The 22,886-nt window shown below is 37.9% G+C and overlaps 2 protein-coding genes, 1 long non-coding RNA gene and 1 pseudogene across 3 annotated transcripts; 1 reads left to right on the plus strand and 3 right to left on the minus strand.

Annotated features, from left to right (window-relative positions):
* The first annotated feature begins 208 nt into the window (after positions 1–208).
* LOC113293932 lies at positions 209–1,414 on the plus strand. Its single transcript, XR_003332644.1, has 3 exons — positions 209–289; positions 767–834; positions 1,353–1,414. It is a non-coding gene; the product is annotated as an uncharacterized LOC113293932 (long non-coding RNA).
* A 3,368-nt stretch (positions 1,415–4,782) lies between these two features.
* LOC113294580 (tRNA threonylcarbamoyladenosine dehydratase-like) lies at positions 4,783–6,644 on the minus strand. Its single transcript, XM_026542970.1, has one exon. The coding sequence runs from the start codon at positions 6,417–6,419 to the stop codon at positions 5,034–5,036; it is 1,386 nt and encodes a 461-aa protein (XP_026398755.1). The 5' UTR covers positions 6,420–6,644; the 3' UTR covers positions 4,783–5,033.
* A 691-nt stretch (positions 6,645–7,335) lies between these two features.
* LOC113294582 (golgin candidate 6-like) lies at positions 7,336–14,745 on the minus strand. The gene is made up of 19 exons (XM_026542971.1): positions 14,499–14,745; positions 14,290–14,342; positions 13,830–13,957; positions 13,674–13,726; positions 13,285–13,431; positions 13,100–13,173; positions 12,910–12,979; positions 12,572–12,625; positions 12,373–12,468; positions 12,012–12,062; positions 11,842–11,928; positions 11,560–11,673; positions 11,398–11,469; positions 11,119–11,304; positions 10,694–10,794; positions 10,552–10,600; positions 10,244–10,309; positions 8,333–9,103; positions 7,336–8,220 (listed from the first exon to the last, which is right to left on the minus strand). Exons 1-19 carry the CDS (start codon positions 14,541–14,543, stop codon positions 7,666–7,668), a joined length of 2,772 nt encoding a protein of 923 aa, XP_026398756.1. The 5' UTR covers positions 14,544–14,745; the 3' UTR covers positions 7,336–7,665.
* Positions 14,746–17,948: 3,203 nt separating this feature from the next.
* On the minus strand, positions 17,949–18,048 carry LOC113300699 (annotated as a pseudogene).
* Between the last annotated feature and the right edge of the window lie 4,838 nt (positions 18,049–22,886).

Raw genomic sequence — 22,886 nt, forward strand, 5'->3', positions numbered from 1 at the left:
ATGTTGTTGTTGTTGGTGATCATCAGTATATGTCCGAGGATATACTAATTGAATGTGTAACTACTAGTTACACAATCAAATTGGATGTGTAACTTCCGATTACACATGCCATATGCATGTGTAACTTCCGGTTACACAAGTCGTATTACACATCTACTTAAGTTCTTATTGCAACTGATCTCTTAATTGTAATTTATTTTTGAAGTGCAGGATGAGGGCTTACTGTCTTGGACGAAACTGAAGATGCACTTTTATGTTTTGGGTTATATGGAAAACCAATACATTTCAGGTCAGTGTCAGTGCTAAAATGGGGAATTCAGAGCTCAATTTGTCTACTTTTTTTTTTATGAACTTCGATATTATCCATGGGTTTTGTAAGTGTTCTTGATAACTTGACTTTCATCTTTCAGTATCTAGTTTCAGGTTTGTATCCTTACTGACCTTTTTTGGATGTGTAATACCTTTTATTTTTTGACAGAGTCCTACAAGATATTTTTTCTATTAGGAGTGACGTTATAAAAAAGCATAAATAGGAATTGATGTGTTATACTAGAACTTTGTACTACAAAACTATGTTATAAAAGTTGAGAACATTTAGAAAAGTTAGGTGTTGGCTTGTTTTTCAGATTATGGCTGTAGTGGTCTTTTGGAATCAACAATCAGGGGATTCCATTATAACCAAATGTTGTTTGAGTAATGACTTGTAATTGATGAAATATCATTTCTTTCGAATTATTTGGTGTCTTTTTGTGCTCGCAATGCTAAGGTAGTTTCCTTGAAAAGTCTTAGTGTAAGATCTGGAATACATGCGTCACGCAGTTGAAGTTGTGCCAGGTTCGGTTCTTTTCTTACATTTTCCTATCCTATTTTTCCCTATATCTTAAAATATTTTTATTATTTACATTACTCAACTATAATTAGGCTAGGTGATTTTGGATGTTACCAAGATGATTCAGTAAATTACTATGTAATAATTTTCCTTGTTACACTGTAAGTTGAATATTTAGTGTTTTTGCTTTATATGTACAAAGAGATTTCAATTTTACATGCCACTATATATGTGTAACTATTGGTTACACATGCCACTATGCATGTGTAACTCCTAATTACACATACAACAGGCATGTGTAACTTTCAGTTACACTACCCATATCCATGTGTAAGTCCTAGTTACACATGCTAAAAATGAATAACAAAATTGTTTTTTTGCATCTCTGAATCTAAGTACATTTAACCTTATATGTATGTTTAACTCCTAATTATACTAGTCACATGCATTCGAAAGTGATTATGCATTGTTTTGTATGTCTTTCTTTTAATCTCATAAAATATGTTTGTTTGTTATTCTTCAGGTTGCAGATAACTTCATAAAAGCTGGTGGCTTATTTGTGGTGGTGGAGGTGCAGGTTTTGGAGGAGGATGAGGAGGCAATGGTGGTGGCTAGCAGCGGTTGTTGGGCCTAGACAGATGCATGTAACTCTCAATTACACAAGATAGATGCATATGTAACTCTCAATTACACTAGACAGATGCGTGTGTAACTTCTAGTTACACATGCTAAGAAATTATTATAAATGAATATTAAAATAATACATGTACTTTTTGTATGCATTCTTTTTGATGTCAATTTTTGATATGTAACTTTGCATTACACATGTCATAATGATGTGTAACTTCTGGATACACATGGCATATGCATGTGTAACTTCTGTTTACACATTCACGCGATATTTTAATAATTTTGGGCCTAGATTTAATAACTTTGGGCTTAAATTTAAATTTTATTTAATTTGGGGCTTGACAATATATGTAAGGGTATGAGTGTCTTTTAATAATTCGGGGCCTAGATTTAAACTTCTTTTAATTAAGGGCCTCATGTTATGGGTTATCCATGGGTTGGGCCTTATCCTAATTTTCCCTTTTTAGTATTTCATACTTGGGTTGAAATCACTGGAGTAAATTTGAATGCCATTATTGAGAAATTAACATGCGTGTTAAGTGTTTGATGAAATTCGTCATAGTTTGTTCCACATGCATAATGAATTTCAATGTGATTTTAGGTTAATTGTTTATTTTTAGGGTTTCAAGATTGATGTGAAAACCTACCCAATCCCTGGTTATATGACCCATCTATCATTTTCTCTAATTATGAAACTTGGTAGCTGCTGAATTTCATTATGATTGACCGAACATGGTTTACTATAGGTACTGAATTTTGGATATTGTGCAAACCTAGCGACTTAGCAGATCAAAATCAAACATAACTGATGCTTTAAGTTTGATTTTCAATAGCATCATGTCAGTGGTTGTCGGATGTGAGTAGGGATTGGTCGTTTAATGACGAGAGATAGTTGTGCCCTTGTTTTAGTATAAGGGTTGATCTGTAGTAACAGCTATGTCGCAATTTTGTATATATTTTAGAATCAAATTTAATATTTCTCATAGTCGACATGTTTACTTTGCTTGTTTGTTCGATTGCACTTGTCTCGGACGAAGCATACTCTTTGTCATTTCAGTTAGGAATCTTTGTAGCATATAAATAATAACAAATTATGGCATCGTACAAAAGCACATCCACCAAAGTTTTTTTCTGGAACTAGCTAAATTTTTTCTTACTTTTTGGTTTTTGATTTTTGTTATTACTTCAACGAGCATCCATGGAGTCTCTTCCCTCGGATATCGTACAAGAAATACTTTCTCAGGTTCCAGCTGAATCTGTTTTAGACTGCAAATTAGTTTGTAAAAAATGGGAAACTCTCGTCCGCTGAACTAACTTTGCTAACATGCATCTCAATCACCAGCTTAAGGTTCTCCATGATGGTGACGACGGCAATGATATTCTCTGCTAGGGTGGAGTCATGTCTCTTGTTTGCTTGTCTGATAGATGATCCCACGGTCTACAAAACTTTACTCTTCCATGGAGGAAAACCAAGTGATAGGGTAAGCATTGGTGAGAAATACAATTACAATGAAAATCTGAAAAGGATCTATCATCCTCCCATGAACGAAGAGTCATTAACTGATCACTTAGTTGGCTGCTGCAATGGTTTGGTTTGTACATTTCAACTCCACGATTTAGTCATAGATCCCATCTACATCTGTAATCCCCTTACCAGAGAATATGGTCATCTTCCTAAACTAGTTCCAAAGAAGGAAGAGGTTCATCCTGCTGTTTTAGAATTAGGAGAGTTTGAAATGTTTAATCATACAGCGTTCGTACTCCATGGGACGATGTTATTGATGAGTTGGACCGAGTTGCTCTGGGTGAGGAAATTGATACGACGCGTTTCAGACTCAAATGAGAACACAATCTATACAGTTGGGACATTTGTTTTCCTTTAATCCATTATTTTAGACAAACTTATCCCTACATGAATCAACCAGTCGTACATAATCCGGAAAGCAATTGTTCAGTCCAAAGGACAAGCAATTATGATAGACAAACTTATCCCTACATGCAACTAGAGACACCCATCCCTAAATAACCCACGGCAGGGACCGGGAGAACAGTTGTTATTGGTGTCCAACCATTGCCATTTCAAAAGTGAGTTGCACGATTGTTGGTTCCAATTAGAAATTCTTAAAATTTAAAAGACGAGATATGCAAAAATTTGTTAGAAATGTTCAAAGCCCATACGTCTTGGTCGTAACCATCAGATGCCTGACCAAATCAAGCGTTCAACTTAGTCCTATAATATTTGAGATAACATGTGCAACATTAGGCTGCACGGAAAACAATTGGTGCAACAGAGAACTCCACGGCTCTGACAGGATGGCCATCCACTGTATTATATGTAAGGCTTGGTGATCAACTGACATTCACCTACCAGAGCAACTACGTTTATTGTTTGAACAAGGTAATTCGTAACTGATTCAAGCTTCTTTCCAATCCAGATTACAATTTGCAGGACAGTGGACATGTTGGACATACCTGTGGTTCTTCTGGCTGAGGGTCAGTAATTGATTCTCTGAAATCAGCAATACGAATTCGTTATGGCTCAGCTCTAGCACCTGCACAAGAACCCTCAAACCCCTATGCACGGACGCAACAAGAAGTGCCCACCTTTGTATCAATATTATCAATACAATCTAAAACAAAATTCGGCTTTCCTGAAAGTATCTCCTCTTCCGAAGAATCATCATACAATTACACCCATGGAATTCTCATTCAGCTCCTCAAAGCAGTTCTTAAAATGGAGCTCTCAAGCACCTGTAACAGTTCTATAATCAGTACAAAATCTATCAGAAAGACAAAAAAAGTACTGAGGATAAAAAAAACGACAGTACCAGCAATGATATCCTAGCCAGATTACCCTGTTGAGCACACCAGTGACACCACCATAGGATCTGATTTGGCGAGGAGTTTAAGACCTTTAACAAGCTTGGAGATGGTCATGTGCAACTTTACACTGCACAGACACACAAAAGGTAGGTGAGACGAGATCTTCATGGCTCTCATATATAAGGCTGCTTTCTTGGTGATGAACTGCTCTACACCTACAAACAATGTTTCCACAAGGCACATCCAGAACTGATGCCAGCTTCTCTCCCATCAGATTACAGTTCGCCGGGGTTGGACATAGATACCATTCTTCTGGCTGGGCACATGGTTTAGTCCCATAATTTTAACCTTACCTGAGAATGCATGACCCAAAGCAGATAATCTACCTTTTGTCAGATGCTGGAATCATCTTAGACACGCAAAACATGAGGGGCCTGTTAGAATCACAGTTTCTAATAGCTTTGGCATACATATCCGAGATTCAAATTTCCAAGATGCTCTGAGCAAAGAAAACTGGTGTTCTAATTCATTTTAAATAGTCATAATAAGAAAATAGAACAAAGAAAAAAAAGGAAACAGAAAGTAGCATCTAAAACCATTGTACATAAAGGTACATAAAGATTGCTTAAACCTCATAACCAGAGAAGAATAGAGCCTTGAGATAGGGTTACTGAAGCTGTGATCTGCCAGGCCCATAGATGCTGACTTGCATAAGAAAGTGCACAAAACTACACATTCTCGATAGAAATGGCTATAACCCAAATTCAATCTCAGCTCTCTTCAGCACAGCTGCCACCCTTTTAAAGTAGTCCGCTTCAGTTTCTTTGATCTCATCAAGTGTCGTCTGCTCATGTTCTTCCGCCTCCTTGAATCTCAGAAGTATCAAATTAGAAACGGATGCTGGCCTGGCTTTGTCCCACCTCACAAGCATCAACTCATGCACAGCTCGCCACATTCCTCTTCCAACATCTCCCGGTTCTCGATCTCTTGTACTTCTTCCATGCCATAACTCTTTGACAATGTACATCACGTCTTCAACATCTACCTGAACTTCCATTGAGCTGCCATAGACTATCTCCTCATGCTCAATGAGACGGTGATGAAGAGTTGTATAATGATTCGTATCCAATGTCACTATCGGCTCAGTTTGAACGTCAAACTGTGCAAGTGTAGTCAACAGATAAGAGGCCATCACCTGCCCAAAGATTGCAGGAACAGTTCCTAAGACAGGTATGATCCGCACTCTGAACCCAGGCACTACTTGATAATCCGAAGGCTTTTCCTCTTTTCCAGCTGCTCCTTCAAATGGAAGAAGCTTCACTTTAGGTTTCTCCATAGAGAAAACTACAGGTATTCCACCTTCAATCCCATGATACTTTTTCAAGCGACTCCTAACCGATCTCGACAGAGGGTCAGTAATAGATTCTCTCAAATCAGCAATACGAATACGCGTAGGATCAGCTCTAGCACCTGCACCAGTAGCCGAAAGAACCCTCAAACCCCTTCGCACACACGCAACAAGAAGTGCCACCTTTGTATCAATATTATCAATACAATCCAAAACAAAATCCGGGTTTCCTGAAAGTATCTCCTTTTCTGAAGAATCATCATACAATTGCACTCTAGCCTCTATCTGACACTCAGGAAATATCAATTCAAAATGTTTCTTAAGACACAACGCCTTTGGAATCCCAACATCAGCTCTTGTTGCAACAGCATGTCTATTCAATGACGAAAGCGATACCTGATCAAAATCGACAAGTAACAACCTCCCGACCCCAGACCTCAACAGCATAGAAGCAGCATGACTGCCAACACCTCCTAAACCAATGACAACAACATACGCGGAGCTAATTTTCTGCTGCGAGTCCAACCCAAAAAACTGTATGTTCCTAGTAAGATGTTCAGATACAATTTCATCATTCAAAAGGTCTAAACTCCCTTTCCCTTCCTCTCCACTTACATCTCTGTCTAACCCACTGCCACCACCTTTAGTAATGAACTCAGCTGTTGATTTAGTACTACTGCAAAGTTTTGGATTTCTGTTGGATAGGAGTTGTAGAAGAGCAACTGTGGAGAGAGACCCTAATAGAGCCCCAGTTCCAATCAGAGCTAAGTACTTGAGTTTCTCCACCATTGTTGTGATTGTAACCAGAATAAGTTATGGAAGGTAAGGTGTTTGATGAAATGCCTATGAGAAAACAAAAGGTAACTAACTAATAAAATGTCTGTGAGAAATCGGGATGAATGGAAATTTTTACCTCAAGGCGTAAGGTGGAGCCGCTAGTGAAACCCTAGCCGCCAGACGTTGAACTGATTGGACTCTTTTAAGGTTTTGTTTGTGTGCTGCTGTAATTGGTGTTTTTTATTCCCTGTTTGTTTGATGGCCCTTCCTCTGTCGTGCCGTTACGGCCTTTTATGGTGTTTCTTTCTCTTAGATGTGGCAGTGAGTCCTGACTCCTGGCCTGGGGACTATTCACCTCTGACTTATGACCTAAAAGTCTTAGGAGGTGTTTGGGTAAGGCCCTAAGAAGTAAATTTTCAACTTACAAGGAAAAAGAAAAATTAAAAGAAAAAAATTTGAGTCAGGTCTGGAATAAAATTAAAAAAAATGGCTTCACATTGGTTGGGAAGAATTTCTGGAATTGACTTTTACTTCTGATAACCATAGGGCAACAATTTTATCTTGCTTTGGATCACCGAAAATGACTTTGCTTCTAGATAAGTAGAAGCAATTCTAAAAGAAAAAAAATACAGAACAAACAAACTTTGCTAGTCACGCTTACATTTACATATCAACTTTGCTACATACACAACGTTGTGTAAGGATCCAACGGCAGAAAAGTTACCCTCTCTACATTGGGATAGGATGGGCAGAAGTAGGCCCCACCCGTCACTTACACGGTACATACACAACGGTGTGTGTATCCATCATTTTCGTTTACATATTCATCTTGTATGGGAGAACAGTCGACAGTCTGTGTTCAACCTAATTGTTTATCCAGGAGATGTTTCCCCACCAACTGCTGGAATAATAAAATCCACACTAGTTTGTGGAAAAAGAAGATGCTGGCACACCCTAGCAAGCTTGTTGAAATCCTTAACCCAATAGTTAGACTTACAACTTGAGAGAGCACTGTACAGGGTTTAAAATTGTCACTCAAATTTGAATACTGAAAAATTGAACTAAAAAATAATGTCCAGTTTATAACTCAAATTTTGGAAGTCCTTGATCTGAGTGTTCGACTTTATCGTACATCATCAATGTGTGTGTGTATGTACGACGCAGTAAGAACTATACAAGGTGCGGCTGAATGTGTGCGTTTGTGAGCCATGACAAATTAACTAACGACATGAATTTAATCAGACTATTTTACTGATTATCACTCCTCTTCTTCTTCGTCACCATCACTGTCTTCGGGTATCTCATCTCCAATTCCTTCAAGGAGAGAATCCACATCTTCACCTAATTCTGCTAATCTCGTACTTAGTTTCTCTACTTTGGTTTGTTCTTGTCCAAGACACACAAGAAGATCACTTAGTTCTGCATCACTCTCCTTCTGTGCTTCTTCCTTTGCCTCTGTTTTAATAGCTTCTATGTCTATGTAGGGTTGACTACTTCCTTTTCTTAAGAACTCCAACTCGTTTTCCAGCTGGTTATTGTTACGTTCAAGACTGTTGTAAGCATCTGACAAGCTTTGCAGATCCGACTCTTTGCTATTAGCTAAGTTCTGATATGTAGATGCTTCTTCTTTGAGTCTAGCATTCTCTGACTTGAGGATCTCCAATTGTTGCATGGCTTCTTGCAGACCTCTTCTGAGGGTTTCGTTTTGGACTCTTTCTCTGCCTCCATTCTGTTTCTGATCAGAATTTGAAGCACCAGTTCCACCATTTTTCGCCAGATCCTCAGCCAAAGATGCATTACGTCCAAGAAGGTCCTTCAAAAATCAAGTGTTGCCATATTAGAAAGTACACATGTATATATGTATGAAGGAGAATAAGCACATTGGCCATTTTCAAAGATACGGAATAACACCTAGAGAAATGTACCTGCATCTCGCTGCATTGCTTCTCCACAAATGACTTCAACCTTTTGATATAGTCTTCATTACTTTCCCTGTTCTTCTGCTCCAGTTCTGCTGGCACTACCACCACTTTGCTTTTTGGATGGCTGTAAAGTTCCACAATGCTTTCTCTAATATTTGCCTCAAGATTTTTAAGCAAATCTACAAACCGGGTATCAAAAATTGACATGAGAACAAAATTCTCATCATGCTTCTGATCAGAATCTTCGTCCTCAGCATCTTCAACATCTTCCATACTCGCAGTATTAGATCTCGTCAATGGCTTACGGTCTTCGGCATTCTTTGCAACAATAGGTAATCTCTTCTGCATCTCTTCGAATTTCAGGAAGTATGAGGTAAGACCGATCTTCTGGCTGATGGCATCAACTACCATAAAAGCATCCTTACCACTCTCAGCAGATCTGTTATAGAGTACACACTCACCCAGGAGAATAGCAGCTAATCCCTTGGTGAACACTGTTTCGGACGAGCTTGAGATCAGTTCAAGTAGATAAGTGAGATGGTGCCGTGAGTCTAGGAAGGATTCAACTGCATTTGGGCATTCTGCCAGCCAGGTAACAAGAAGTCGCAGGATAATAGGTTGGGTGTAAGACTTCCTTGCAGAACCCGAACCTTTGTGATCGTTATCTTTGTTTTTCATGGATGCAGCAAGATCCAGGTACACTACTATCCAATGCATTAGTGGTTCAGGGGTACCCAAAGATTGTGTGGGCCCCTCGAGTTTGACCTGGAGAACCTGTGAGGGTGGCATGTGTCAGACAAGAAAGAAGAAGAGAGAGACATGCATGAGAGCAAGGCTGCTCCCCTTGGTACATAGTGGTATGTTTTAGGCCTTAAAGAAAAGCAGAAACAGTGAAACTAGGATAGAGATTTCACAATATTAAACTTAGCTAGAAGCTTAGGAACAATGTAATTCGAAGGAAATGGAAATTTCAGAAAGATCACTCATGGTCAGTGTTTTAAAATACGTAAACGCAAAGCGATACGCTTACCTAGTAAAGCGTAAAGCGTAAAGCGTAGCTTCAAAACGCTATTGAAGCGTAGCTTCACAAAATTAAAAAAATTAATACTTAGAGATATCTATGTGAAACTGACTAACACAAAACCAAAACCCAATCTAATAATTCATGATAAAAGGAATAAATAAACTAACTAGTTTATTAAGCATATGCAGAATGCAGTAACATAATAATCCACCATGATAAAGGGAGCAGAACAAATAAAAAAACTAGCTAATTAAGCCTATGTCGGGTTTTTTAATACTAAAACCTAAGAAGAAAACGTTCGGACTTGTTTTTGGGATTTAAATCCCTGTTTTTTCTCCAGAAAACTTAAGAAGGAAACGTTGGGACTTGTTTTTAGGATTTAAATCCCTGTTTTTTCTCCAGAATATTCCTTTTTTTTTCTCTAGAAAATATAGCCTAGTATTAATGCGGACATATTGAAGCGTTTTTTAGTGAAGCGCTAAAAAGCGCGCTTCAAAACGTTTTTCAAAACACTGCTCATGGTAGACATTCTTTTCACTATCATTTACTACAGATGCGAAACAGATTTATGGGGGAGGAAGCAATCAAAAAGAAGAAAACAAGGAAAAATGAAAAGGAAAAAAGAAAAAGAAAAAGAAAAAAGGAAAACCCAATAATTGGCGATTGGGAAAGGGCATCATGGCTCATCGTATTCAAGTTTCAACTTCTACCTACAAAAATCCAATAATAGTATCGTTCCTGCTCGCATTTCTATGCAACCCTGGTCTTTAAATAATGACAAAATCTATGATGATAACCAGAAAGGCTGAACCATTCAGGTGAACTGAGATATGCTTTTTATTCAATAATTTATTTAGTTTCATGCTTGAAGAAGAGTTGAGAGCGCATACCTGTTCCTTGCATTGGACGTTATCCTTCAGTAAATGAGAAAGAACACTAGCAGCCCTGCAACAAGACTGCACTTGAAAAAATTAGAAAACATTTGGCAGCAACAAAAAAATACTAATTGGCAGTTTGCGACGTCATGAACTACGTATGTATACATTGCACAAGGAAAATAATACAAGTATTGCTTTGTGTACAAGGGAAATAATACATGGGAAAATTATATCCAACACAAAATAGGAGCTCAAAAGGAATCATGTATCCTCCAAGAAATACAAAAGGATATCCATTGCAGAGTTTTAGTTCTGTTTACCTCAAGATCTCCATCGCTCTCATTAACAGTAAGGCCCTGTAACAGCTCTCTGCGAGAACAATCAGGGGTATTAACTATCTAGTAATGTCAGCAAAAAACTACAAATGGTGGAGTAGGATATGGTGGTCATAAATTCACAAACCTTCCAAATTTAATGCTAGCATTCTCTAAAGGTGAGTGGGTCACTGCATTTGCTTGAGAAACTAGTGTGGATACAAGTCTTGCTTGGCCGGCAGTGTTTTCCTGTTGTTGAACCAAAACCAAGTTAACCAGACAAATAACCCAATGGTACATGAACAATACATAATGCATGCTACGGTCATCCTACAGTTTAAAAACAATTCATCGTGTAATGACCAAATAGCATTTTTCGGAGGGTGCAACTGGCAGTAGCATCTCCTAAACCATTCAAAGGTAAAGATTTTTCTCTCTCCTCTTTCCAAGTAGTGACTAGACATTAAACAAAAGACTACTGGGTCGTATGAGCACGCTTATCATGTAGGTGTGAAATTCAATTAACGATCTCTTGATTTTCTACAAGGTTCAGATTTCATATCAGATACCAACCTCGCAGAACCACTTGAAAACATAATCAGCTGCTAGAAATTCTTGTGTACTGGAAGTTCGCAAGATCGTCAGAAGAATTGAATTTAGAGCAAGTTCTGCATTTGGTTCCTCCCCAAGCATTTTACTTGCTAAAACATCACGATTTTGTGGATGCCTGGCAACCAAATCACCAATGCATCGAAGTGCCTGAAACAGTCCCCAAAGTCCCTGCATTAAAACCACCAAAAAAAAAACAAAGAAACAAAAATACCGAATGTCATCCGGGAAAATATATCTTACCGCACAACGAACAGCAACAGCAACCCACTGGCTTTCGATGCCCAACATCAGAAGTTGATCTAATATTTTTTTCTGCAATTGACAAAAATGATATGCTGAGATTCTTTCCTTATTTATAAAACCCTGCAATATCTGAAGGCAATATCTGAAGGAAATACAAACCTGAGCCAAGACCGTTTGGTTAGCCAGACGGTTAGAATCTTTTCCAGGATCAGTCTCCCGACCTCCCTTTAGCAGCAATCCGACGGTCTCTAATGCACTGAGCAGATTCACTGTCTACTGGCATGGTGATTGTTTTCAGAAACAACATAATTTGACCATTAAAGCCCATTTAGAAGGAAGATTTGAAATCAAACAAATCACATGGAGGCTTAGCTGCAGTTAAATTGTATATGCACATGGAGGCTACAAGTAATGGCATAAACATGTCTAAGAGTAACTCACCTTTTGTTGGGTGAAGCTGTAAGAACTGCCCCGAAGCTTCAAAATTGATGTTATATGCTCGAAACCCATAGTTTCCCTTAACAATATCTGAATTAATGAACAGTTCCAATTACCACTTCTCAAAAAAGAATAACAGGAACGAATTATGAAAAGTAAGAAATTCCACAAACCTGATTGGATGCACTGTAACGAAGCAAATTGTTAAGTAACTCAAGACAGTCCTGCATCACAAACAAACATCAGATATTGCTCCTTCAATTCTTAAAGGAAAATATAATAAGTGTGAATTGAGACTGCAATTAGATGAAATATAATTTACACATCAAATACATTCTGCAAGAAAGAGCGAAAAATCGTGCAAACAAATAAAAATAAAGGACCAAAATAGAAGAAAAATATAGGAGTTATGAAGAAAGGTTCTCTGTATACCCTCCACACTCAATCAGAAATTATAACATTTGAGCAAAAGCAGGCTTTGCTTGTATATTAGCTAATAAAGAACTGAAGTATCAATATTGCAAGAAAAATCACCTGCACAACAACTCCACCATCAGACCCTCCTTCCTCCTTAATAATGCTAAAGATCTTTTCCAAAGCACCTTCGAACACCAGTATTTTTTGAATTTCCTGAAAACAATCAAAGCTTATTAGTGGAAAAGCGGTGCACATGTAACACAAAAAAAAAAAAAAAAAAAAAAAAAAAAAAAGTCTTCAAAGGCAAGGGAGTCACCTCGGCTTCACGAGTCAAGTATGTAAGAAGCAACAACGCCTCATTTCGTATAACCTACCGAGCAAAGCAAATATTCAGAATTGACAGGAAAAAAGGAAAAGATGGAAGGAAGGTTAAAGAAAGAGCAAGAAAGTTAAACACAGACAATATTATTTATTTCTCGTTATTATTAATGTTATGGGAAAAAAGATAACACTAAGTTACTTCCAGTGTGCGAGTTGCTAATTTGTTACGTGAATATACTGTTACCAATGCTCTCATGTTTATATTTCCATTGGAGAACACTATAAGATAGAAAAAAGAAGTGCTTGCATCAGAAAGTGAGATTCACTATATACCTCACGATCCATGAGCATGTCCATAAGCCGTGTTATTCCACGAGGTATGGTAAGAATTGCTTCTTGTAATCTGAAACAGGAACAAAAAGCTTCAATCCCCTGATCACTGAGCAAATCTAGAATTCTAGATTCTAGCATAACATAAAAAGAATGAAGATGCATATTTCAGTAATCACAGACAATATGATACCTATTTTGAGAATGTGTAAGTAGTGCTGTCAATAGCTGTAGTGTGTAATATCGAACATAAAAGTCTTCCTCGGACTGCCAAAGTAAAGAAACAGCGAAGTTTTATTGCTATATAAACCATAAACTAGTGAACAACAAGCATAAAATCTTGCTTATCAAAAAATGAATAGAGCAACAAAATCTCACCAATAAACTTAGAAGAAGAGAAATGTTTTCTTCTTCTCTTGACAAAAGATCGGAGTTCATTAAAGTTGCTTGGACCTCATTTTTTGGTCCTTGTGCAGAACCAATAGGAGTTAAAGCGCTTACTAGAGTTTCGACTGCCCCCCGAACCTGCATGTTGGTAGACAATCACTATAGCACCAGCAAACACTAACACAGAAGGAAACATATCCAGCAGTTTGCAACAAAAATAACAAACTTTCCCGCACAAGCAGGTGGCAGAAAACGTAGACCATTCACGTTATGAGTTAGGTTTTAACCCAACCGTAACGGCAAAGACTAACAAAAAGTTAACCAGATCAAGTTGTTTGATAACAGGAAAAAAAAAATCAGAGGAGAAAGGATTTACAAACCATCTCCACATCATCGCGTTCTTCTCTTAGGACGCCCATAAGTACTGGAAAGCCTATAACCAGAAGTAACTAAATACGTTAGTAGTGGTAAATCAAAAGTGAGAGCATACACATCTAAATTTGGATTTCTATGTTTAACCAAACAAGGGAACATACCCATTGCTCCAAATGCTAGCTGGGCTGAACGACTCTCTGCTACAATAGACTGAAGTTCAGTCATAGCAGATCGCCTGTCCTCTGCTAGTACTCCATTGCTTATTCGATCAAGCAACCGCTCAACATAGCTAAAAAATATCAAAATAAGATTTTAAGAACAATAATTCTGACCGATAATATTTGATATACTGAGAGTACAGAAGTATATAACAGAACACCTAGCACTGCATTGATTAACTTCACTTGACTTAAATCACATACAGATAAATGATGCCTTATGTAGTCCATAATTTCTATCTTTTGTATTCACTCTTAACCAATGTCTCGAACTAAAATAACATAATTCAGTGTGTTAACATCAAAATGTCTAGTACTCCATTCTGTTTTGCATTGCACTAATACTTAACCCTATAAATTCAAAACCTTTAAGGGAATTCACAAAATCTGATCAGTGTTTTACCTGTCATCACTTGAAGCAGAGCTTTCATTCCCAAAAACAAGTCCACCAACACCCTATATTCAAAAACAAAATCCCATGAAATCAAAACCCTAGAAAAATCAAATAGCACTCTAATTCTTCAACAATTCAAACAAAAACATGCGTATAGAAATCCAATAAAATCAGTTGAAATCAGAAAATTCAAATAATAGCTATCATGAATGATATACCTGAGCAACAGCATTTAGATTGATTCTACCAAGTTTAAAATCCATTGAATTCTACAACAATTCTGAATCGATCAATCACAGAAGGAGTTCAAATTTGACCTAATTAAGATGTTCGATCGATTGATATAGGGGAGATTTTGGAATTTGGGGTCTAGGATTTGGATTAGGATTAGAATTTTAGGGTTTTGATTTGGGAGATCGTGATGATCTCTAGTTTGAGTTGAAGTCTGAAAGAGAATTGATTGTGATGTGGAAACCGGGAAATATAATTTTCCTAAAAACTTGGTTTTCTTTTTTTAATTATAAAAAAATCTGAGGTTAAAACTGTCCATCCCCTGACTTAGAGCAATGTCTAGTCACAACAGCATACCTGTAGTGCCGGTAAATCATGGTTTAGCTTGCGGCAATAGGTTGCCGCCTATTGCGGAAACCTGGTTTCTGGAGGGGATACTTGGTTTGTGCCTCCCGCTAGCCGAGGGCCATGGACGTTTCCAATTTCTTGGCTTAACATATCCCCATTTTCAACCAAAAAAATGAACATCATAGGGCTTTGGTCTAACACAAGCCAGCTCAGTTCGCTAGGAACCTGACGCTCATATATGAAAATGTCGACACTAAAAAAACCTTGCCTATCAGGAATGCATACTCGTGGTAAAGTTACTAAGACATGTCCCATAATTTTATACTTTTTGGGAATTCTTCATAACGATTACTTGGAATTGTCAGGGTCTAGGGTAGCCTAATACCCAAAGCTACTTACTAGACTTACTAAACAAGCATAATCCAGATATTCTCTGCCTCATGGAAACCAAACAACAAAATCTTAATATGCACAAGATATTGAAATCTTGTAATGTCCACTAACTATTGGTTAGTCCCTCCAAGAGGCCAAGCAGGGAGAATGCCTCTTATCTGGAAACATAATATCAATGTTACTAGTGATAGCTATACTCATAATCAAATAAATGCTATAATAATTGACAGTAGAAATCAGAGTCCTTTCATGATAACTGCTTTCTACGGTAGCCCCTACCCAATTGGAAAACAAGTTTCATGGGAGAATCTAATGAAATTAGCAGACAAATTTAACATCCCCTGGCTAGTTATGGGTGATTTAAATGTTGTTCTAAGAATGGAGGAGAAAAAGGTGCAAGACCTTCTAACAGAGATGAAGCTAATTTATTTAGCACTATAATAGCTGATATGAACCTACAAGATCTGGGGTTTAATGGCTACTGATAGACACATTTTTGTGTCCGATTTGTCTCGATTCTATATATTGTTAGGGCTTATTTTTGTACTTATTATGGTGTTTTATTTATTTGTAGATATTTTTGGCCAATAAACATTTTTGAAAAAAATTGGCTCGAAAAGTTGTCGGAAAGCGCCCGGAGGACACTTGCTATTCGGACCCCCGGTTTGGATAAGGGGCACCCCCAGGACACCCCTTAAGGCAGCTGCTAAAGGCACCCCTACTCTGGATAGGGGGCGCCCCTTTATCTTCACCAGAATTTTGGCGGGAAAAAAACTGAATTCAAATTCAGTTTTGCAGCGGAATTTTCAGGCGAGATTTTGCTGGAGTTTTGGCCGGATTCAATGGGCCCTTTGGATTGGATATATCCTTTTATGACTAAACAGGGCTGGTAGGTGTGATTGGATCGAATGAGTTGTGCTAGATAAGCCGGAAGAAGAAACAGAGGAGCTGGATGTTTATCGAAATTCTGTTGATGACTAAGAGGAGATTTAGTCGGAGTTTGACGTGGAGATGGATTGGAATTTAGTTGATGAGTCAAAACAGGATTGGTATGAGCTTTAGATTCGATAAAACAGTGATAAATCTTCGGTTTGAGCTAAACAGGGTTTTTGAGTTTTAGATTTATTTTATTTTTATTTTTTTATTATTTTTGTTCTTTTTTATGTTTTTGGGTATTTATCTTGTGTCTACAGGTTCTGGATCACAAAGAAAATTGAGCCAAAGAGTTCGGTGATTTCATAAAGACTTGGAGCTAAAGATTAAAGCAAAAAGAATAGAAAAGAATACAATTTTATTATAGACAATTTTAGTTTAGGGTTTGTTTATTTTCTTTTAAAAAAAAAAACTGTATTAGGGTTTATTATTTTTGTAATTTTTCTTTACTTTTTGGACTTTTGGACTTTGGGACATTATTTTTTTATTACCCTACGGAAGGGTACTTTTAATATAAATTGTTTGCAGAGAAGGAGGACAATTACGATATTGTCTCTGCACCTTGGGTTCGTACACTCGACATCGGAGTCAGTGGCCCAAGTCGACTACAACCGATTCAGCCTCCGTCTGGAACGGGAGGTAAGATTCAAAACACTCGTGAATCCCCTGTCAGCGAGTTACTGGACTCCTTCGTATGCATATATGTTGAGGACTGAATACGGACATTTATTTTTCTAGTAAAGGGCAAGGCCTGGCCATACAAGATAAGGGTTCGGATTTCATCACCGTTCTCTTCTTGCCCGCTTTAGGAACACGTAACCTACGCGAACCTAAGCCTAAAATTTTGAATAGAACGAGACCGATAGGGTAACGAGCTTAACAGGAAAGTCATTCGAAAAATATTGGTTACTCTTTTAAGCATACTTCGAAATTCTTGACGGTTTCTGTAAGTTGAATGCGTGACTGCGCCGCCTTGTAATACCGGTGAGGCCTTGGGTATCAAAGCTCCACCGAGCTTCCCTCGCCTCTATTCAACTTACGTTAACTCGGATTGATTCCATAGGGGTTTGCTTAAATTGTAACGAATTCCCGTTCGAAGGATTAGAAGCTGGTCTAGAAACAATCTAAGTGGAGCCATCATGCTTTTTGTTTGCCAGAAATCAATAGGTTTGATTTGGTTGAGTCGGCCTTGATCTGTGTTTGCTTACCCTTCCAATTTAGAAAATTTTATTGTATGCCTGAACGTAAAAGAGACGCACTAGGTAGATTTGTTAAAGAGAAATCTAGTAGTTCGAAGCGTCTCGATTACCTTAATCTAGAGAGTCCGACTTCTGAAGAGTCTGTTTTTGAACGTCCTTTGACTGAGGAGAGAATCCATGTTGCTCCGATAGCGCCAGAAATGGCAACTTTCAAAGTTTTGTTGAATCCATCTAGGACTACTCGTCCCTCATGTATCAGGTTAGCTGAGACGGAAGCAACTTATGAAATTAAACCTGGGACCTTACAGCTGCTCCCAATCTTTTTAGGGAAAGAAAATGAAAACCCCTATTTCCATGTTAGGGACTTTGAGGAAATTTGTAGTACCCTCGGGATTAGAAACTTAGATGATGATGCTTTGAAACTTAGGTTATTCCCATATTCCCTGAAAGATAAAGCTAAATCGTGGCTATATAGTTTGGCTTCCGGGTCAATTGAAACGTATGAACAACTTACATCTTCCTTTTTGAACAAGTTTTTCCCTAGGCACAAAACATCGTCTATTAGGACGCAAATCTGCATTTTTTCTCAACAGGAGGGAGAAACTTTGTATAGGTATTTGGAAAGGTTCAATGATTTATTAGCCCAATGTCCTCATCATGGTTTAGAGAAGGTTAGGTTAGTTCAGATCCTTTATGAGGGTTTAGATTATCCCACCACAACCACAGTAGAATCTATGTGTACTGGTGGATTTGAGAATCAAACAGTTGATGAGGCGATGACATATTTGCATGAAGTCGCCGAAAAGACCCAACAATGGGAAATTAGTATGGGACCCCAGAAAACAATTCTTCTCGGCAGAGAAAACATTAGGGTAGAAGGATGCTATGAATCAGATGCTAAAATTGCTGCTATAGAGAAAAGGTTAGAAGCTTTAGAAGTGGGTAACACTAGTGGTAGATTGGAGCCTTTTTGGGAAGGCCAGAATAATGAAGAGCAAGCCAATGCTCTATATAATAACACTAGGTTTGATAATCGTCAGAAGTTTGACCCATATTCAGAAACCTATAATCCTGGTTGAAGGAACCATCCGAACTTTTCATGGTCTAAGGGCCAGAGTCAGGGTCAGTCTAATAATTCTAATGCACCCCCAGGTTTTGGCTACACTAGGAATACATCAGTCCCAGAAAATAAAACGACTAGTTTAGGGGAATCTATTAAGATTTTAGCAAACACTCAGGAAATGTTAGCACAAAGCCATGTTAGTTTTCAACAGGAAACCAAGCAGAATTTTCAAACTAATGCTCAGAGCCTTGCTAAGTTAGAACTTCAAGTCGGCCAAATAGCTAAGACCTTAAGTGTGAGAGATAATGGTAGGTTGCCTAGTCAGACTAATCCCAATCCTAGAGGAGTTCATGAAGTAGGTACAAAACCATCGAATCAATTGAATGCTATTAGAACCCTTAGGAGTGGTAGAATAGTAGACAATCAGGTAACCATGCCCGATAGTGAACATATTGTAGTCCACCCCTCAGGACCACTAGCTAAGGAAACTGATAAAATTTCTGATGATGCCAACTCAGTTCCTGAGAGGTCTGATTCTATGCCTAGATCCCCATTTCCTCAGCTATCAGTACCAACAAAGAAGGAATCGAACTTTAATGACATAGTGGAGGTTTTTAAGAAACTTACCATAAACCTTCCTTTATTAGATGCAATTAGGCAAATTCCTGCTTATGCCAAGTTCCTTAAGGATATGTGTACGCGAAAACTTAGCGTCCATAAGAAAGCCTTTTTAGCTAGTCACGTAAGTTCAATCATTCAGAACACCACAACTCCAAAGTACAAAGACCCAGGTTCTCCTACCATTTCTTGCACAATAGGTAACTTCCGGGTAGAAAAAGCTTTACTTGACTTAAAATCCCTCGAGGTGTTATCGAGGATGTTCTAATTGAGGTCGACAAGTTTATTTATCCAGTGGATTTCGTGGTCCTAGATACCCAACCTGTCCCTGACCCAGAGAACCAGATACCTGTGATTTTAGGTCACCAATTTTTAGCTACGTCTAATGCGATTATTAACTGTCGAAATGTGTGATGAGTTTATATTTTGGTAATATGACTATGGAGATGAACATTTTTAATGTCAATAAGCTACCTCATGAGCTAGATGACACATGTGTTGAAGAGGTGAACATGATAGAAGCCTTAGTTCAGGAGTCACTACCAAACATTTTGTCTGAAGACCCATTAGAAAGTTGTCTATCCCATTTTGGTTTATATTTTGACGATGATAGCACTATTGAATAGGTGAATCTCTATTAGATTCTACCCCCGTGTTAGACACTGATAGATGGAAAGCTAGGTTCGAACCATTACCAGTTTCTGAGACTACCCTAATTCCTTCTTTAGAAAAGCCCCCGAAGTTGGACCTTAAACCACTACCCGATACTCTAAAGTATGTGTTTTTAGGCCCATCTGAGACTTTAACTGTGATTGTAGCTTCCGATTTGGATAGTGATCAGGAAAGTAGGCTAGTAAATGTACTTCAAGACAATAAGGAAGCTTACATTAAGGGTATAAGTCCTACTGTGTCTATGCATCAGATTCATTTAGAGGAAGACTCCAAACCTTCTAGGGAGATGCAACGTCGACTGAACCTTAACATGAAAGAGGTAGTTCGAGAAGAGGTGCTTAAGTTATTAGATGCAGGTATTATTTACCCAATTTCATACAGTAAGTGGGTCAGCCCTGTTCAGGTTGTCCCCAAGAAATCAGGTATCACTGTAGTCCAGAATGATAATAATGAGTTAATCCCAACCCGAGTGACCACGGGATGGCGTGTGTGTATTGACTATAGGAAATTGAACAAGATCACAAGGAAGGATCACTTTCCCCTTCCTTTTATCGACCAAATGCTAGAGCGATTAGCTGGACATAGTCACTATTGCTTCTTAGATGGCTACTCCGGTTATAATCAGATCGTTATTTCCCCAGAAGACCAAGAGAAAACCACTTTTACCTGTCCCTTTGGTACCTTTGCGTATAGACGCATGCCTTTCGGGTTATGTAATGCCCCTGCGACTTTTCAGCGTTGTATGATGAGCATATTTTCTGATATGGTAGAACGGTTTTTAGAGGTCTTTGTGGATGATTTTTTCAGTGTTTGGTTCATCTTTTGATGAGTGCTTGCATCATTTGACATTAGTGTTGATTAGGTGTAAGGAAAAGAATTTAGTGCTTAATTGGGAAAAATGTCATTTCATGGTTGAATCAGGAATTGTCTTAGGGCACATCGTTTCTTCAAAGGGTATAGAGGTAGATAAAACCAAAATTGACCTTATTAAGACTCTACATGTCCCAAAAACCGTTAAAGATATTAGGTCATTCTTAGGGAATGCAGGTTTTTACCGTCGATTCATTAAGGATTTTAGCTTGACTCTACACCTCTTTGCAATTTGCTTGCAAAAGATGTTAAGTTTGTCTTTGATGATGCTTGCTTAAAGGCTTTTGATAAGCTTAAAACTTTACTCACTACTGCTCCGATAGTCCAGGCACCCAAATGGAACCTACCCTTTGAGATCATGTGTGATGCTTCAGATTATGCTATAGGCGTTGTGCTAGGTCAGCGAGAAAATAAATTACTCCATGTGATTTACTATGCTAGCAAAACTCTGAATGATGCGCACATGAACTATACAACTACCGAGAAGGAATTTCTAGCCAGTGTAATCTATACTGATCATGCTGTTTTGAAATACCTTTTGTCTAAGAAGGATACCAAACCTAGATTGATTATATGGATCCTTTTGTTACAAGAATTTTGTCCAGACATTAGAGACAAAAAGGGTGCAGAGAATGTGGTAGCAGACCACTTATCTAGGCTAGTTGTTAGTTCCCCTAATAATTCCCTTCCTATAAGGGATAGTTTTCCTGATGAACAACTGTTCTCTGTTTTCCAATCACCTTGCAAGGTGGAAAACAGATGTTCCGCGACCGTCAGGACAAGTCATATATACGAGTTATACGACCATTTCCAACCGTCTCTGTTGGGGTCTCTGATAAAGCGCCGCTGTTTTGTACGACCCTTAGCCGTGGGTCTCAAATAACGATGGATTTTAAGGGTTACGAGGTACAGACCCTTAGCTGTGAGTCTCAGATTTAAATTATAATATAAAAAAAATATAAATTCAGACTTGCTGAAATGCCTGAATGGCTAAATCTGAAATAATCTGACTGGAACTCAAAGTTAAGTCAAATGAAACTCAAAAAAAGTCAAGTCAAAGTCAAGTCAAATGGAACTCAAATGAAATCCAAATTTAAACTCAAACTTGAGAATTCCACATTCATTCACTATATCCATTGGGTTTAAAATTACACAAAAAAGATGAAATTTTGGCTCAATACAAAACATGTCCAAGCTAGGTAGCTAATAAGTTCTAACAACAAGATGCTAAACTAATAAACAATAAGCTAAAAACAACATGTTAAACAACAAAACGATAAGCTCCTCCGATGACGATGAACTTAACCAATACTTCATAAATGATATCAAGCAGAGCATCCATGTGTTGTGTCCCTGGTTCACATACGACAAAGAACGTGCAAATCAATAATAGAACAATATATTTTTACTCACAAGGCACTTAGAACATATGTTTACTATAACTACATAATAATATAGATACAAGGTGCTTGATACAAGCCACTCGTGTGTACTGGCTATTTTTTCCATCAGGAATATAAATGGACTTGTATGCATACTGAGTAGTTCACATAAAATATATGCATTTGGGGTTTAGAAAGCTTACAACGAGGTGGGTGAAACCTATCCAGAGATATTTAAGACCTGCACACGAAAAAGAAACACTAATTTTCAGCCTTCCGATCATGGACATACATGCCAGAGTAATAATAAGAAGTCTACGACATTACTTAAAACAGGTGAATGAATATTCTACCCATACCTTTCTCCCGAGACAGCAAGGATTCCTTCCATGACATCTGCGTGCCTAGATATAAATTTGGTAGTTGAGTGCATTACAATGGAATTATGGAAATGCATTAGTGAAAGCCTTAAAGCATTAGGGGGTCAAAATAAATCCTTGTTCGACTGATCAAGCACGATTTAGCAGACCTAAAATCACATAGATTCTCTTTTTTAAGAGACTGGGAGACTAATTCAGTAGTTTAACACATGCATTTTGACACAACATCCTTCAGTTTTAGAAGAAAGGGAACCTAAACACTGTCAGGACATTTGTTCTTGTGGAAAACGACGACGACGTCGAACTCATCCCTGATCTGAATCATAATATCGACTAGTCAATTTCCATATAGATACAATCAGTTTATATAGCCTGAATTGATGTAACTGAGAGAAGTCAAACATCCATGAAACGAATGCAAATACCAGCATACATATTAAAGATTGTAAGTGGTTCAAACAAAAATATGACATCATGTTGAAGACTCCGTGCATACATCATATTTCAGCAGCAACAT

The sequence above is a fragment of the Papaver somniferum genome, chromosome 7 (genome assembly GCF_003573695.1).
Source record: "Papaver somniferum cultivar HN1 chromosome 7, ASM357369v1, whole genome shotgun sequence".
NCBI lineage: Eukaryota > Viridiplantae > Streptophyta > Magnoliopsida > Ranunculales > Papaveraceae > Papaver > Papaver somniferum.

Coding starts and splice junctions, on each gene's coding strand:
- LOC113294580 (XM_026542970.1), bottom strand. CDS start 6,419: ATGGTGGAGAAACTCAAGTACTTAGCTCTGATTGGAACTGGGGCTCTA.
- LOC113294582 (XM_026542971.1), bottom strand. CDS start 14,543: ATGGATTTTAAACTTGGTAGAATCAATCTAAATGCTGTTGCTCAG. Junction 12,980..13,099: donor CTTACACATTCTCAAAATAG/GTATCATATTGT, acceptor TTCCTGTTTCAG/ATTACAAGAAGCAATTCTTA. Junction 9,104..10,243: donor ACGTCCAATGCAAGGAACAG/GTATGCGCTCTC, acceptor CCACCCTCACAG/GTTCTCCAGGTCAAACTCGA.